The sequence below is a fragment of the Giraffa tippelskirchi genome, chromosome 14 (assembly GCF_054371585.1).
Source record: "Giraffa tippelskirchi isolate mGirTip1 chromosome 14, T2T-mGirTip1v1.2.pri, whole genome shotgun sequence".
NCBI classification, from domain to species: Eukaryota; Metazoa; Chordata; class Mammalia; order Artiodactyla; family Giraffidae; genus Giraffa; species Giraffa tippelskirchi.
This window is the reverse complement of record NC_137288.1, coordinates 42,462,224-42,477,783: the sequence shown is the minus strand read 5'-3', so window position 1 is coordinate 42,477,783 and position 15,560 is coordinate 42,462,224. Positions and strand designations below refer to the sequence as shown.

The window sequence follows — 15,560 nt, the reverse complement described above, 5'->3', positions numbered from 1 at the left end:
TACATACCTGGTTTATAATGTATGATGACTATAGTAACTTATCCAGTTTCATTAGATTAAGCCTCAATTTTCTGTGAAGTTAAAAAACATAAAGAAGTACCAAGAGAAAAAAAAGCCCACCTCCCAAACAAACAAAAAACCCTGCTCTGAACCAGGATTACATTTTTAAAGATGAATGTCATTGCTACAATATACCAGCAAGGGGAGCAGTTACACTTTGAGAACAATTTCATCCTCTCACCACTGAATTATTCTATAGGGCACTTTAAAGAGACCAAAAATTGACTTTTGGGTGTAGCCACAATAGAAATGACAGATCATTTTAATGCAAGAGAAAAAGATTGGAAACCTTGACCCTCTAGATTACTTTGCACCTCAATGAGAAGGGGAGAAACAGATCAGCTTATTAAAAGAATTTGTTCATGTAATTCAGGTACCAGAAAAAACATTTAAAAGAACAGCTAAATTAACTGTGGGCTGCCACTTTTCCTTGGTTAATCATTCCCATATGAGAATAATAATGTCTGTCCACCCCCTTCTCCCACAAAAGAAAAAGACCCCCAAGAATGCCACTCTTCTGATGGATGTGAGCATAGCAGCATCCACTTGTGTAGAATTTGCAAGCTGTTCGAATGCTGGAGTCTGTCTGAGCATAGGCAAGGTAGGCAAAGGGTAATTTTTTAAAATCCTGAAGCATAAAGGCTTTTCAGTTGAGATGGTTATGCCATGAATCTGAAGGTTTATGTTGCATTTTTTATATATATCACCGTGCTCATCAATTCTTATAAGATTTGTAAGGCTTAATGCTCAGCTAAGCTCAGGAAGCCTGTAGAAAAGTCTCTAACTATCCCTTCCTGTCAGGTTCGGTAATCCTGGATTTACAGAAAAGACTGTTCTGGCTCACAATGGCAAGCATGTCCCCCAAGGCACATGCAAGTGAAGGGCTCCCGGTAGGGACACTTAAAATATGGGGAAGCGCCCCTTTATACTCTAACCTACAATAGTAACCCTGGTCTTGATTCTAACATCATGTGTGGCATGTCAGTTGCTCAATCATGTCTGACTCTTTGTGACCCCATGGACTGTACCTGACCAGGCTCTTCTGTCCATGGAATTCTCCAGGCAAGAATACTGGACTGGGTAGCCATTCCCTTCTCTAGCGGATCTTCCCGACCCAGGGATCGAACCTGGGTCTCCTGCATTGCAGGCAGATTCTTTACCATCTGAGCCACCAGGGAAGCCTCTCTAATATCATGGCACCTTCTCAATTCTCCTGGTTCCCCAGAGAAGCTGAGCACAGAGGACACAGCATTGTGTGCCCTGGAAAATGCCCTGAGCCATGCCCAGGGTTGGGGATGGATTCCCACTTGTAGGAAAGCCATATCTCTACATTCTGCAGTGCTCATGCATCCAAGTTGTGCCTTCCTCTCTTGGAGTCAAGTGAACCCGAGAACGCTGGGTAAACAGAAGGAGTCCCTTCCGGAACTCCATAGGAGAATGCACCAACAGAATGCAGAGCTTTAGAGCGTGAGCATGTGTGTGGGCTGACTCTACATGGGCACCTGCAGGGGCACCAGGAGCAACTCTTCCTTTAAAGTTGCACTTCACTGTAGCCCTTCCACAAGGGCAGCCCTCTGTCCCAGGAGAGGGGATGCTAGGAGCTTGGAAAAGGGCATCACCCATGAATGTGGGTACCCTCTGCCTGGGACATAAACCCTGCCCCGAGATTCTCCTATGAAAATCGAAGGAACACTTCTCAGTTCAACATCCCTAAGAAAGGATTTGGAATTACTTCCACTCATGAAATAGAAGGAAATCACTTTTTTCCCTTCAGTTTCTATAAATGGAAGTCCAAGGAAGTAGAGGGATCAGAGTAAGAACATTCAAGTTTAGACTCAGCCTTGAACATTTTCTCCAGACCCCCAAATCTGTGATGCTACAATCTGAACCACATTCTTGCTGGCAAAGAGTCATGGGGTTGCCCCACACTGAATTAGCATTTTATTACGCAGCAAAGCAGTTTTAAAGAACAACGAAGCAAACCACCAAGCAAACATAGAAATGAAATGCTGTGGCACACATAGTCCTAATTTTGAGCTTGCCACTCAATGGACCTGAGTTTTGGGTTCTTCCAAGTTGGACATAAAACAAAAGACTGTCTCCCGAGAGTTACTAAAACCTGTGAGATGTATAAAGTGTAGAGATGAAATATAAAGGGAAAAATAAACAAAGAACCCAGAAATGGGAGACGTGCTGGTTAGAGGAGGAAACAGAAGCAAGGTGTAGTTAGAGGTAAAGACATAAAAAAAGTAGAGATGCCTGTGTGTGTGTTTAAAATTTTAATTTAATTTTTCATCGCTGTAGAGTTGACTTAGAGTATTAGTTTCAGGTGTACAATATGGTAATACAAATTCTTATAAATTGAACACCATATAAGTTTATTATAATGTTACTGACTGTATTCCCTGTGATTTGCTCATCTTATAATTGGTAGTCTGTTGTGTTTGTTTATAATGAAAGGTGAGTTGCTTGCTCTAGCAGGTCTGCTTGCATACAAACCAGGAAGGAATAGTTGGCAGTTGTAGAGGGCACACTGGTCTGGTTGACATGGCACCAGGTGATTAAAGCACATTCCAGAAAGGGCTGATGTGTGTTTGTGTCAAGTGGGAGAACCCCCAGCCTGAAATCCAATCAGAAGTGTTGCATGGGGCTTCCTACTCTCGAGGAGGTAGAGATGGGCTACACTTCAGCATGGCTCCTGCTCCATAGGGAAGGACCATGAGTGGGAAGTGAGGATGTTATGTGATCTAGAATCATCTATATATCTGTAGGTGACTGCAACTGACTGAAAGGAACGTACAGGAAGCAAAGTACTTGGAAGTGAATTCCATGTGACTCCCTGCTGGCAGTCACAGGAGGGTGGGCTTTGGGAACCAAGTCTGAGTGAGAAGAAAGAGCTTTGAGGTTACCCACCCTCTAAAGAGTCTCGGCAGTTGTATTTTCACATAAATGTAGAATTTTGTCTGAATTTGACAAGGTGTTCCTAATGTTTCAAATACTATTCATGTAAGGTGCTTATATATATATATATATATCAGTTCAGTTCAGTTCAGGCACTCAGTTGTGTCTGACTCTTTGTGACCCCATGGACTGCAGCACCCCAGGCTTCCCTGTCCATCACCAACTCCTGGAGCTTATTCAAACTCATGTCCATCGAGTCAGTGAAGCCATCCAACCATCTCATCTTCTGTCATCCCCTTTTCCTCCTGCCTTCAATCTTTCCCAGCATCAGGGTCTTTTCCAATGAGTCAGCTCTTCACATCAGATGGCCAAAGTATTGGAATTTCAGCTTCAGCACCAGTCCTTCCAATGAATACTCAGGACTGATTTCCTTTAGAACTGACTGGTTTCATCTCCTTGCACTCCAGGGACTCTCAAGAGTCTTCTCCACAACCACAGTTCAAAAGCATCAGTTCTTCGGTGCTCAGCTTTCTTTATAGTCAAACTCTCACATCCATACATGACTACTGGAAAAACCATAACTTTGACTAGATGGACTTTTGTTGGCAGAGTAATGTCTCTGCTTTTTAATATGCCATCTAGGTTGGTCATAGCTTTTCTTCCACGGAGCAAGCGTCTTTTAATTTCATGGCTGCAGTCAACATCTGCAGTGATTTGGGAGCCCCCCAAAATAAAGTTCGTAACTGTTTCCACCGTTTCCCATCTATTTGCATGAAGTGATGGGATCAGATGCCATGATCTTAGTTTTCTGAAGGCTGAGTTTTAAGCCAACATTTTCCACTCTCCTCTTTCATTTTCATCAAGAGGCTCTTTAGGTCTTCTTAACTTTCTGCCATAAGAGTGGTGTCATCTATGTATCTGAGGTTACTGATATTTCTCCTGGCAATCTTGATTCCAGCTTGTGCTTCATCCAGCCTGGCATTTCGCATGATGTATTCTGCACGGAAGTTAAATAAGCAGAGTGGTAATATACAGCCTTGACATACTCCTTTCCTGATTTGGAACCAGTCTGTTATATATATATATATATATATATATATATATACACACACACACACATATATATATGTACATATATTTAATTGGGATACAGTTTGTTTTATAATGTTGTGTTAGTTTCTGCCATACAATGAAGTGATTCAGCTATATGTGTACATATAGCCTGGGATATAGCGCTTCTCAGGTGGCACTAGTGGTAAAGAACCTGTCTGAGAATTCAGGAGACACAACAGATGTAGGTTTGATCCCTGGGTAGCAAAGATCCCCTGGAGGAGGGCATGGCAGTCCACTCCAGTATTCTTGCCTGGGAAATCCCACGGACAGAGGAGCCTGGAGGGCTATAGTCCATGGGGTCACAAAGAGCCGGACATGACTGAAGTTACGTAGCATGCAAGCACATACATATATCCCTTCTGTCTTGGACCTGCTTCCCACCCCCCACCCATCCCATCCCATCCCTCTAGGTCATCACAGAGCACAAGCGGAGCTCCCTGTGCTATACAACAAGTTCCCACTAGTTTTCTATTTTACACATACTAGCACCTTAAATTAGTATATTCTTCTTGAATATATTCACTCACTGAATGAATCAACCAGATTCCCCAAAGAGGAGTGTATCTCCCATTAATTAAAATAGGAGTCCATAATGGGTGAGATACAGCCTATAGTTTCTTTATTACTTCCATTTGGCATATGAAGGACATTCTCCAGCCATTCAAATCTCTCTCTGAGGGAAGTTAACTATCAAGATTTTTTTTTTTTTTTGCTAAGTCGCTTCAGTTGTGTCTGACTCTGTGCGACCCCATAGACGGCAGCCCACCAGGCTCCGCCGTCCCTGGTATTCTCCAGGCAGATAGATCTTGGCAATTCTCTCTTGAGGTCCCCAACGCTAACTAAGAATTTAAGAGGACGCCGGACATCATCCTAGTGGCTGGTGAGATAACCCACTTCCAGGTATAGGAGAGGAAGTGTGGTCCTGCCTGCTGTACCCAGTGTATCCTGTTCTAAGGTCTAGAAGGGGTGCTGATGACCTGCGGGACAAGAAGCATGCAGATGGGCTCCTTTTTACTTGGTTCAAATGCCAGTTTTCTATTCCAGGGGAGATAGAAACGTTTCTCACTGTCTTATGTGCTAGGGAGGAAGGAAAACTCAAGTGGAAGAGAGGCTGAGGTAGGGACTGTGAGCCAAGGGGAGCTCAGTGAGAGGGTAGGAGAGGGGGGCAAGGGTCTGGCAGCTCTCTGAGCAGACAACTATGTCTGGAGCTTAGCTGGTAGGAGAGTAGACAACCTTGGGCACTTTGGCAACTCAGCTCTCTTCCTTAATAATGACAAGAGCCTTAAGATCACAGGCAGCTGACCCTGAGAAAACATAGTCTTCTGCCAACTCAGGGTAGAGGCTGGAGAACAGATCTTGGAGTACCAGCCTCCAAGCTTCTCAGATCGGAACTCATCAACGTTCTCAATTGTTCTCACAATGACACAGTGCTTGTTTTGACCTTCCCCGACTCAGGCCATTGAAACATCCCTATTGGCTGCTCTGGGACACATAAATATGACTGTACTTGCAAAATCATGCTTTCATAAAGGATTCTTAATGCTGCTTAAAAACCACTTTCACAGGGCTTCCCTGGTGGTCCAGTGGTTGAGAATCCACCTTGCAATGTAGGGGACACTGGTTTGATCCCTGGTCGGGAAGATCTCACGTGCTGCAGGACAACTAAGCCCATGTGCCACAACTCCAGAGTCTGTGCCCTGGAGCCCAGGAACCTCAATTACCGAGTCCATGCATTGCAACTACTGAAGCCCACACACCCCAGATCCTGTGCTCCAAAACAAGAGAAGCCACCACAATGAGTAGCCCATGCACCAGAGGAGTAACCCCTGCTCTCCATAACTAGAGAAAGCCCAAATGTAGCAATGAAAACCCAGCACAGTCAAAAATAAATAAATATTAAAAGAAACACTTTCACATGTCCCTTTCCAATCTTCATTCCTCATTCTGTTTTTTCTCTCCCCCGGAGACAACCTCCTATTCACAGATGACAATCATCTCGCAGGTCTCATGTATAGAACACCTTTGTATGAATATGTTGTACACAGCTTGTCTTCAATAATCACAACAACCCATATAAGCTGTGTACTGTTATCCTCATTTTATAGACAAGAGCTCAGTGAGGTGAAGCCAACACTGAAATGTATGTGGGTTACGTGATCTGCCCAAATTACATCACTCACAGACTCTGGAGCAGGGATTCAAACTTGTGCCTTTCTAATAGGCATTCCACACTCATCCAACAGCACAACGGAAAGGAGACTGAAGCTCTCAGACATAAACTCCCTCGAATCTCTTTATATACACCTTCAAATGTTTGTTTATTTATCTCCCCTTCTCTCTTCTAACAAGGAGAAGCCGATTCTATCCTGTGTTCCTGAAAGTTCTCTCAATTGCCCACAGTTTTATCTATTCCCATTTCTCCACATTTCAGCTCTATATAGACAACTCTCAAACTCTGCGAGCTCCAGCTGGTGTTTCCAACCTCTAAGGAAGGGCATATCTTCTTAGCAATATACCATTTAATAGGCCATATATTGTTCCCCACCTCCTCAGCTCTCCACCTTAAACATGTCTGCTGTTTTTCTTAAGCAATCCACGTATTCTCTATTTCCATATGTTCGCTCACACTGATTTGAAATGTCCTTTTCTCTACTTGCAGACATTGAATTTATGTTTAAAGAATGAGCTTTAGTGTTATACCTGCTATGAATATTTCCCTAACTTTTTAGTCAAATTTAATGGTATCATCTCAGTATTCCCCAAGCACTCTGCTTATAAGGATAACACATCAGTTATCACATGGGAAAACCATCTCCATCTCTGCTTCAACTTATGGGCTGCCAGCACAGTATAGACAAGAAGACAGTTTTATTAATCTCTACACACCTTGAAGCAATAAGCATGGCCCTTGGCTAAGTGTTTGTTGTATGAATGAATGAATGGTGATTTGGTTACTGCTCTGACTTTTCAACAAGCCGTAAGGAGGGCATGATCTGATTTGGGGGTTATTCTTTTCTCCCCTTAAATCTTTACTATCATCCTGGGAATTTGTCTTTCTTGCTTTTGGAAAATACCGTTTTAAATTTTAAAAAAATTCCTGTGGTATAAAATCACAGAAAATAAAAGGGAATGATACATCATTTTTCTTATAAAAATAAATACATGACTGTCATCTAGGTGATCAATGTTACAGATAGGCATTCAAAAAATTAAAATGTATATTTGTCAGTTTCAAAAATAAGATAATAAGAATTGATCCTCTTCTATTAACAAACATTTATGTCCACATGTAACACAACAGTACATTTCAGTCGATTAGAATACTGAGTTTGGGGAGGTGGGAAGAAAAAGGGGATGTGAGCCTGAACTATGGAAGTCAGATTTATTGAAAGCAATACACTTTTATTACTTTCAATACTCTGATCTACCAATAATGCCTGTCTAAGGAGAAAGCCACTAAATGACATGCATCCTTGTTTTACAGCTGAATCTTTTTGCCTAAAGACCACCGTATGTACCAAAGCCATGAAAACAATTACTCTTTTAAAATAGGTTACAGGTGTTCCCTCTGTTTCTTGTATCAAACCCATTCCATGCTGACAATTCATAAGTAAATTTCATCTTGGTCTGGGTCAAACTGTCAAAAACTGTGTAATCAAAATATCTGAATAAAGAAGGTTTTACTGAATTCTTAGAGGAAGACATTTCTGGAAAATAAGGAATATAGTCCAATGTCCCAGGGAAATGTTATAAAATAAAAATAGGTAAAATGTGAACTTTTTCAAATAAGATGGACATTAATTATTCATTAAGCTAGATATAACTGGAATCTATCTTCAAAGTCTATGACTTCCTCCATAAATTTATTGAGGGCAAGGATCATGGTTTGCTTGCTTTTCTCCCCTACCCTCCAAGACTTTATAAAACTCAAAATGCCACCTAGGCTGTGCTTTCTGGTGATGGATCATCAGAACAGGTATTTAAAAGTGACACTACAGGGTTTTCAGTTATTGTGGCCTTGGGGCTTCCCTAGTGGCTCAGATGGTAAAGAAACTGTCAGCAATGTGAGAGACCCAGGTTCGATCCCTGGGTAGGGAAGAGCCCCTGAAGAAGGGAATGGCAACCCACTCCAGTATTTTTGCCTAGAGAATTCCACGGACAGAGAAGCTTGGTGGGCTACAGTCCATAGGGTCACAAAGAGTCAGACACAACTGAGTGACTAACACTTTTGCTTTGCTCGTGTAAAACTACCCGAGACCCAAACATTATGGAGGGCTTACTCACTGATTCTGGGTGTAGATCGCAAATAATTTACAGGTCCCCATCCTAGAAAAGAAGAGACAGGAAATGAACATATTACCATCACCTGCAAAGACATTTAAGAAACTTTCTCCATTGACATACCTCAAAGTCTCGATATTTTATTGCTAGCCAAGAAAATCATGGGAAGGGAGAGGGTCATGAAATAGATTATGACATCCCTGTGTTTCTAGGCTATTCAAGTGGTGACAGCCTTGATATCACATATTAAGAAACCTGGCATTACCTTTAAACTTTGCCACAGAAAAGACAACTTTGTGCCTATACCTTCTGCCTCAGAGAAATCGAGCTGGGACTGCTGGGGTAGGCAGAGAGGGAAAATATTCATCTTGGGATTTCCCTGGCAGTCCAGTGGTTAAGACTTTGCCTTCCAATGCAAGGGGCAAGGGTTTGAACCCTGGTTGGGGAGATAAGATCCCCAAAACATGCCTCATGGCCAAAACACCAGAACATAAACAACTGAAGCAGTACTGTAACAAATTCATTTCAAGGGAGAAAATTTTCTTGGATTCTTGGCATTCTGCTCCATAATCTACCAAGGTGTTGATACACAATTATAGTTTCTGTTTAAAATTTCTGACTACATGGGATAGATCTCTGGGTAAAACTGACAGTTGGGATAGAAATGCCGTGTACATCTCCTGGTATGGAATATCCAATGGCCTACTCTTGGATAACGTGAGTTGTGAAGCTTGAAAGAATAAATGAACTGAAGTCTAGGATAAAAGGACAAAAGCTTTTTGAGGGATGAGATCCTGTGGATATTTACATCATCCAGAACTACTGGAAGTTAATTCTGTAGTGAAGAGCTCTAAGAAAGAAATCTTGAGGGTTCCCTTGAGCCAACAATTTTTCATCCTGATAATAAAGAAGGACGACCTTTTCTGCCAGATGAAGTTGCTAAATGTAATATAGAATATTTCTTCTGGTTTAGTCATCTCTGGGGAGAGGTGAATCTCAACTCATTCTGAGAACAAGTTGAGGGAACCACAGATGGTAATTATAGGGCTATTCAGACTTTTGCTTTCTAGATTACACTGGCCCAATTCCTCTTTTAAAAAACATATTATAACCATATAATATGTGGGCTTCCCACTTCCCAGGTGGCACAGTGGTAAAGAATCCGGCTGTCAATGCAAGAGAGCAGCAGGAGATGTGGGTTCGATCCCATGTTGGGAAGATCTCCTGGAGGAGGAAATGGCAACCCACTCCAGTATTCTTGCCCAGGAAATCCCATGGACAGAAGAGCCTGGGGGCCTACAGTCCATGCATATGTGCTAAGTTGCTTCAGTTGTGTCTGACTCTTTGCGACCTCACAGACTGTAGCTCGCCAGGCTCCTCTGTCCATGGGGATTCTCCAGGCAAGAATACTGGAGGGGGTTGCCATGCTCTTCTCCAGGGGATCTTCCCCACCCAGGGATCGAACCTGTGTCTCTTAGTCTGCTGCTTTGGAAGGTGAGTTCTTTACCACTAGCGCCACCCGGGAAGCCCATGGGGTAGCAAAGAGTTGGACACGACTGAGTATACAAACACACACACACACACACACACAGATCAGCAGTGGCCCTTTTATATACTGTATGCTATACCACATATTTTATATATTACATAATTTTAATATATATGTTAATACTATATACTATTAATGTATATATTATATATGTTAACATATATCTTATATTATCATATGTATATGTAATGCTTTGTTCCTTGCATACTGTCTTGTTTTTCAAAAATATTCCTTTCAAAGTATGTTGATAAAATTTGAACAAATACTTAAGAATGATGAGGCTTATACCTAGAATGGTAAGCTTAACTCTCTGGTCCTGCTCTTCTGCTCCATTTAAAAAACTTGCTATTGGTGTAATTCATATATAATATTGCTTTTCTAACCTAAATTGAAAGATTCTATCAGTGCTTGTTTTCTTAATTATTCTTTCATCAAATTTCATTTGTGTTAAAATATACCAGTTTATAGTTATGTCAATGAATGCTATTCTAGTAATAACTTTATAAGGGAAAAGAATCTGAAAAAGAATATATATATATATATAATATATATATATATTTAAACTGAATTACTTTGTTGTACATATGAAACTTGGAGAAGGCAATGGCGACCCACTCCAGTACTCTTGCCTGGAAAATCCCATGGATGGAGGAGCCTCGTAGGCTGCAGTCCATGGGGTTGTGAAGAGTCGGACATGACTGAGTGACTTCACTTTCACTTTTCACTTTCATGCATTGGATAAGGAAATGACAACCCACTCCAGTGTTCCTGTCTGGAGAATCCCAGGGACGGCGGAGCCTGGTGGGCTGCCGTCTGTGGGGTCGCACAGAGTTGGACACGACTGAAGCGACTTAGCAGCAGCAGCAGCAGCACATATGAAACTAATATAACATTGTAAATTAACTATACTTCAATAAAATGTAAAAAAAATATAAAAGTAAACAAAAATTTAAAAGGTTTTTTATATGCTATTCTATCTTTAGAATGATTAAAAAATACATATAAACAATATATTGAGTTGTATTATCACGAGTTTCCTGGGATAAGGTATCAGCAGCTGCACTTGATTTAGTAATTTTTGCATTTTGGATGAAGGCATTTATAAGTCTAGCTCATCAATAAGTTATAGGTCCTCTGGTACAACTGATCCTCAAGGGTTGGAACTTGATATGTAATCCACTGCTTCAGCTCACTTTGATGCGATTGCAACTCTCTATTTACTGGTTCACCCATGTAACAAGGTCACACATTTGTGGCTTGGTGATAACAATATTGTTTAGGCTAGGACCCCAAATCTTCCCTCATTCAAAATTGATTTTATCTGGCACATCTCATTGTTGATGTAATCTGTCACGTAACCAGGGACGGAAATTAAATTGAAGCGGAAAAAATGGCTATTCAAAGAGTCAAATGCAGTTGCTTCTTTATCTCTTATGATATTCTGCTAAGCAGTTTACTGATTACATGAGAAATGGTTCTCATCAGGTATTGCCTCTAAGCCCTCAGGTTTAAAATAATCAAGTCATTTCCTTTAAAACGTGGACACGGTAGCCTCTTTCCCCATCTCTGTGATGGTTCAACTAGAAAGGCTGTGCCAAGGTCATCTGCCAGTTTCTTTTTTCTTTTTTTATTAATTGTAGGAAAAAAACACATTAGATCTATCCTCAGTAAATTTTAAAATATACTGGATGGTATGTTGACTGTAAGCTCAGCAGATCTCTAGAACTTTTTCATCCTGCATAACTGAAACTCTATACCCACTGAATAGTAATTTTCCATACCCCTCTCCCCAGCCCCAGGAAACTATTGTCTGCCAATTTCTCAAGGGTTTCAGGAAACCTGACCCTGGGGCATAATAATGAGATTACATTTCTGGGCAGGATACACTTTGATGTTCTAGTTTGGCTTTCACTCATCACAGACTGATGGAACAACAGACTGGTTCCAAATAGTAAAAGGGGTATGTCAAAGCTGTATATTGTCACCCTGCTTATTTAACTTATATGCAGAGTATATCATGAGAAATGCTGGGCTGGAAGAAACACAAGCTGGAATCAAGATTGCTGGGAGAAATATCAATAACCTCAGATATGCAGATGACACCACCCTTATGGCAGAAAGTCAAGAACTAAAGAGCCTCTTGATGAAAGTGAGAGAGGAGAGTGAAAAAGTTGGCTTAAAGCTCAACATTCAGAAAACTAAGATCATGGCATCCGGTCCCATCACTTCATGGGAAATAGATGGGGAAACAGTGGAAACAGTGGCTGACTTTATTTTTTTGGGTTCCAAAATCACTGCAGATGGTGACTGCAGCCATGAAATTAAAAGACGCTTACTCCTTGGCAGGAAAGTTATGACCAATCTAGATAGCATATTAAAAAGCAGAGACATTACTTTGCCAATAAAGGTCCATCTAGTCAAGGCTATGGTTTTTCCAGTAGTCATGTATGGATGTGAGAGTTGGACTATAAAGAAAGCTGAGCGCTGCAGAATTGATGCTTTTGAACTGTGGTGTTGGAGAAGACTCTTGAGAGTCCCATGGACTGCAAGGAGATCCAACCAGTCCATCTTAAAGCAGATCAGTCCTGGGTGTTCATTGGAAGGACTGATGTTGAAGCTGAAACTCCAATACTTTGGCCACCTGATGCGAAGAGCTGAGTCATTGGAAAAGACCCTGATGCTGGGAAAGGCAGGAGGAGAAGGGGACGACAGAGGATGAGGTGGTTGGATGGCATCACTGACTCAATGGACATGAGTTTAGGTAAACTCCAGGAGTTGGTGATGGACAGGGAGGCCTGGGGTTCTGCAGTTCATGGGGTCGCAAAGAGTCGGACACGACTGAATGACCGAACTGAACTGAACACCACAGACTGAAATATGTACTCAGATGGTTGCTTGTCCTACCTTATAGAGTAAACTTGTTGAAAACAGTAATGATTCAGTCTTACTCCTTTTTGTAATCTCCCCAAACTTAGTTCAATGTTGTGTATAAATATGCATGGCATTGAAGTGCAATGTTTCTTTTAATGTAATGATAACCTAGGATGCTGGACTCAGTGTTCATATAATCAATATAGGCAGACTTTCTTGCTACGTGACCATACATTAAATAACTATGAATGTTCTCCCATGGTCATCTGTAGAAGTGGCTTGAAATGTCAGCATACAGGCTTGCTTCACACAACGGAAATTAACTGGCTTTGGCCAGAGCCCCTAAAATTAATGAGTTCAAACCTCACTGACTCAATAGACGTGAGTTTCAGCAAACTCCAGGAGACAGTGAAGGACAGGGAAGCCTGGCCTGCTGAAGTTCATGGGATCACAAAGAGTCTGACATGACTAAGTCACTGAACAGCAACAACAACCTCACATCCAGTGAACCAGTTCTTATATTAGACTTACAAGATTGATTATGATATTAAATGCATGAGTGGCATACACAATCTAATAAAACAAGATCTTACCCCATCATCACATTACTTTATTCTGAGTCATTCTTGCTTTCTGTGGTAGAGTATGCTTCACCTGTTGAAACTGGTATAAGCACCATACTAAGCAAACAGGTCTCAGCTTTGATGGGAAATCAATTTTTTTGAAAAAGCATTTCACAATCCTTGTTCTGAGGGTTTGAGAGCTCCATGCAGGGTGATTAGCACACTGAGCCAAGGAGAGCTCCCATTCAAGTAAGGAAATACAAATATGTCCATAATGTACTTTTCTGAAAGTAATTCTTCTGGCTGCCCAATAAATTTATTCAGTTGGTTATCACTATCCTTGACTAACAGAGAATAAAAGACTGAAATGTTTGGACAGTTTCCTAAGGCCATGTGGTGATTTGTTAAAATTGAAGCAGGGTTACATTTCATGAATGAATGGATTTTTTTCTTCAGCTATACCTTTTAAAAATGTCATTATCGACACCCTCTTAATTTTACGTAAAGACATTTTGATGCAAAAAAATGATCACAGTGATGTTTAGGTCTTGTGCTGTATAATATTCAATTGTTGGGTTAAAGTTTATTCCAACATTTTATTCTGTAACAATGGTTTGGTCTCACTTTACCTTCTCTTCTCTTTCCTTCTAAAATCACCTGAATATACAATTACTAAATCAATAGTAACCACAATAACAGCTAACCTGTACTGAATTCTTATTAAATATTAGACATGATGCTGAGCACTTTATGTGAATCTCATCTAATCTAATACCAGAAGAATCCCATGGAGCATGACCTGGACTTCTGCTTATGGAATAAAACAATGTATTTCTTTTTTACATAAACTACACCTATCATCATTATCATCATCTACATTTCCTAGTTTCAGTCCCATTAAAGTGGATTGAGAACTGAAAGACACAAAGCAGAATCCTTTTAGATTTGAGTTTTTTCCTGATATTTTACCATTCTTTTTTCATACCTGATTCTGTAGCATTTTATTTTTAGTAACTCAACTTTGAGTCTTGCCAAAACAGCTCCATAGAAATAGCAACTGTTTTATGTATCTGTATGTCAATGGTTTTATATAACTTATAATTAAATAGTTATATTAACAGATACAATGGGGACAAACACAACTAATTCTTGGTCCATATAATCTTTATTGGTGGAGTCAGAAGTTACAGGTGGGCTCAGGGGACAGCAGGTGAGACCCTGGTGGCAGCTACCTAGGAAAGGGAGAGAGTTACTTAGTCAGGGAACTCATTTAAGGAAGGCTAGTTCAAAGAACTTTTACTGCAGTTGATATTTTAACTGAGTAGGTATTACTTTGACAAAATCAAAAGATAATTAAAAAGAATAGAAGCAGAAGGAGAAAGAGAGTAAGTTTAGGGAGTTTTCTCAGGATGAATAAACTAGAGTTAGAACTGAATTTGGCTCCAGAATTCAGCCTCCAAGTCTAGCAATTCAGTGTTCTTTCCCTCCATCCCACGAACCTCAGCACAGAGAAAACACTGGAGGGTTGGGTGGGCTGTTACCACCCAGGAAGGGGGTTTGAGACCACTTGAGCGTGGTCAGCGAGAGAACACAGTAACAGAAGAGAGAAGAAGCCAGAAAGTAATGAGAGTCTTAGAAGTTTGCAAAAGAAGAAACCTGTGATTGTGTTAACCTTAAGTTAACCCAAGTATTTCTTGATCTTGGGCCTCCCTGGTTCAAAACAAAAGGGGTTTCAGCAAATATATTTGGCCAACCGATACTGCCAACTATTTTCAGAACTGGTTTTTGCAGCTCTGAAATAGAAGAAACCCTGAAAGGGTGCCCCTCCCCACCAGCAAACAATAAACAACACAGAAGAACCGCTGACCCAACGGGCCCATGGGAAGCCAGGTGTGGAAGCAAACTTAGTGGAAATCTGTGATGACAAATAGCATTTAAAATGAAGTCATTTGAATCTCAGCCCCACTTTCTTCTAAGCCTTGGGCTTTACGGTTTCTATTTCCATCAAGTCTTTGAGTCAGACAGCACTAGTTTTGAAGAACTTCTTAGCCTCTGGTAAAACAGAAACAAGTCCAAAATGGATTCACTCATGCTAAGCCTATGTCACCAAACAGAAACTTAAGACTTAACTTAATTGTAGTTTGAATTTCCCCCAGGAATGTAATCCTAACCGGTCAGTTTGGAATTTTCTGGTCAGCACTGATGACATAATTAGCCACAGA

At 40.8% G+C, this 15,560-nt stretch overlaps 2 protein-coding genes across 12 annotated transcripts in view; one reads left to right on the top strand and one right to left on the bottom strand.

The window, feature by feature from the left end:
- Window positions 1-15,560, bottom strand: part of CHST9 (carbohydrate sulfotransferase 9) — a 283,501-nt gene that overhangs the window by 111,766 nt on the left and 156,175 nt on the right. For 9 of the 10 annotated variants that reach the window (XM_081563152.1, XM_081563149.1, XM_081563153.1 and 6 more), the window contains one exon: window positions 8,359-8,400. In XM_081563152.1, the coding sequence (XP_081419278.1) occupies window positions 8,359-8,400 (42 nt within the window). Of the gene's footprint in view, window positions 1-1,088; window positions 1,439-8,358; window positions 8,401-15,560 lie in introns of those variants that run through there. The other variant, XM_081563154.1, reaches the window with a different exon arrangement.
- The window catches only part of LOC145534859 (uncharacterized), a 305,098-nt gene that overhangs the window by 282,307 nt on the left and 7,231 nt on the right, over window positions 1-15,560 (top strand). The gene's annotated exons all lie outside the window — the stretch shown is intronic.